Source organism: Emiliania huxleyi, assembly GCF_000372725.1.
Source record: "Emiliania huxleyi CCMP1516 chromosome Unknown EMIHUscaffold_1277, whole genome shotgun sequence".
NCBI lineage: Eukaryota > Haptophyta > Isochrysidales > Noelaerhabdaceae > Emiliania > Emiliania huxleyi.
In genome coordinates this window covers 1-2,484 of record NW_005201310.1, presented here as the reverse complement: position 1 = coordinate 2,484, position 2,484 = coordinate 1, and the positions used below count along the sequence as shown (strand labels likewise).

At 61.4% G+C, this 2,484-nt stretch overlaps 1 protein-coding gene across 1 annotated transcript; it reads right to left on the bottom strand.

The window, feature by feature from the left end:
• Positions 1 to 439: 439 nt before the first annotated feature.
• EMIHUDRAFT_252216 (hypothetical protein) lies at positions 440 to 1,349 on the bottom strand (the record flags this gene model as incomplete). The annotated part of the gene is made up of 2 exons (XM_005789468.1): positions 440 to 1,029; positions 1,088 to 1,349. The coding sequence occupies 2 exons, from the start codon at positions 1,347 to 1,349 to the stop codon at positions 440 to 442; spliced, it is 852 nt and encodes a 283-aa protein (XP_005789525.1).
• Between the last annotated feature and the right edge of the window lie 1,135 nt (positions 1,350 to 2,484).

Below are 2,484 nucleotides of genomic sequence, written 5' to 3'. Positions count from 1 at the left end.
CTTCAGCTTAGGGGGTTTTTTTTCTATCAAGTACAACATGTACATGTGCGGCAGGGAGATCTGTTCTTTCCTTGGGATGCTCTCTACCTAGTATTTGGACTCAAATGGGGGCCTTCGGTCGATGCACCACATGGTTCTTCAGCCGGGTCACGCCCATTAGGACATTGCCGATCGCCTTGCCTGACCAGGCCGGATCTGGTTCCTCCTCGCGAGCGCAGCCTGGCACGTCGACCGCGCCACTGCGGCGGTTGGGGCTTTGCCGGAGGAGTTGTTGGAGAAATTTGTGCAAATGGTTTTGTAGTTGTTGGATATTGAGTTGGTGAGGGCTGGAGGGGGGATTGTGTATGGCCAAGGGTAGGTCCGGGGGGGGGGGGGGGGGTTGTAACAATGTGGGTGGGCCTTTGGCTGGGGGCAGAGTTGAGTTGGCGGCGTTGCAGTTTTAGGCCTGGGGGCGCGTGGTGTAGCCCCCCGGGTGCAAAGTCACCTCGGCGAGGCGCCTGACGAGCGGGAAGAGCTGAACCTGCATGCGCATGGTGGCGACGCGGCCCATCTTGACCGAGTACCCGTTGAGCGCCGTCGCGCGCTTGTGCACGCGAGTGCTCAAGTTCTTGACGACGCGCTGCTGCACCTTCTCGTAGCTGCGCCGGAGGCGGTGGCCCCACTTCTCGGGCGGCAGCGGCACGAGATTGATGACAAAGGCGAGGCCGCGCCCAAGGAGGACGATGATGTTGAAGGGGGGCGGCGCACCGAGCGCATCCTTGTATTCGAGGACGAACTCCGACTCAAACATGGCGAGGTAAAAGATGTGGTCGCCCGCGATGGTCTCGTACGTGGTGGTCATCTTTGCAATCATCAGATTGACGAGGTAGACGGTGGTGAAGAAGGCAAAGACCCACACGAGGAGCGGCAGCCAGTTGAAGAAGAGCGCCGTGCGGACGTCCATCTCGCACGGGACAGGTTCTTCGGCATCCCCACAACCAGCATCGGCATAGTTGTCGTGGTAGAACTTCTCCTTGAACTCGATCTCCCCTGTTCACAGCCGTGTCTGTGAAGGGTCACTGCATGAGAATCGCGCGCGCGCACACACACGGAGATCGAAACTCGCCGAGCGCCGCCCACAGCGCGTGCGACCACATCGGCCCATTGAAGTGCTGGTATTTGTCCGACATGGGGAGCGACGTCTGGAAGAGGACGGCGCAGACAAAGGTGAAGTAAAAGAGGATCACCATCACCGGCCACGAGTCGACGATCATATACCGCAAGATCATGAGCACCTCCCCGACGGCGGGCACAAACATGAGCGTCTCGACGAAGCGCAGCATCAGGCCAAGGAGGGATATAGCGAGCATATCCGTCACGGCCTGCGCGCCAGCACAGAGGGTCGGGTGGGAGGTGACTACGATAGGCGACCACATCTATGGGGTATGGGGATGAAGGATGGCGAGCTGGTTGAGGGCGAGCTGCAAAAGGACGGCAGCATCAAGCTCCCCTACGCCTGCGAGCTCCAAAAGTCGGCAGAGGGAATCAAGGCCATCAAGGCCATCAAGGCAGCGAGCGGCCCGAAGGTGAGGATCCTGTCTGACTGTCCGCCTGGGCTTGGCTAAAAGTCCACTGGCCCTGCGCCGGCAGCGCGGCGCACCATACTGCATCGTGGCACCAGCCGTCATTCATCAGGCCACGAGCTCGAGCGACTCTGAACCGGTCGGAAATGGCGGCGCGGACCCGATATCACACCGGCGACAGTCAGTCGGCGTGTTTTCTGTGACTATTTTCGAGCGCCATACTTTGCGGAATCTAGGTTGGGTCTTGCATGGTGTGTGTTCTATGTTTTTTTTGGGCTTCTTAACCAAGCAACGCCAAAAAGAAGTCTCGGCTGATCTGCCTGTCACAGTGTGTCCGAACGCGCGCTGCGGGGTGGTTCCGAGTTTAGACTCTGTACATGCCCCCAGCCCCAGGTAGGGGCGCGCGCGAGGTCCCACCTGTTTGGATCTCTCTGTGGATTCTCTCCCAGACGCGCTGGCTGCGCATGCGCCACATGGTATGCGCACTGGTGGGCAGCGCAGGGGGGTCACGGTCGCTCTGCCCGTCCGGCGTGCACTAGATTGCACTGGTCCCGTTTCACCCACCCACCCACCCACCTTTCCCCCACATCTCGCGGCACCTAGCACCTCCACGGCCATCCCCCATCAACATCCCATGCCGATCGAACGTGAGCACCATGCCTCGCGCATCCCCCGCCCCTGACCCTCCGTCACTGCTGCCTACCCCCCGCCGCCGCCGCCGCCGCGCACCCAAAACGCCCTAGTAGCAGAAGGTGCCCGCCGCGGCGTCGCGCTCGAAACCGAAGAGCTCGACGGCGGCATGCTCCGACTCGTCCTCATCGAGAGGCTTGGTGATGTCGGTGAGCGTGACCGCCGCGTGCACCCGCAGCGGAGGGACCACACCTCGAGGCAGCAACCGCTTCCGGCTACGCGCGGTTGCCCC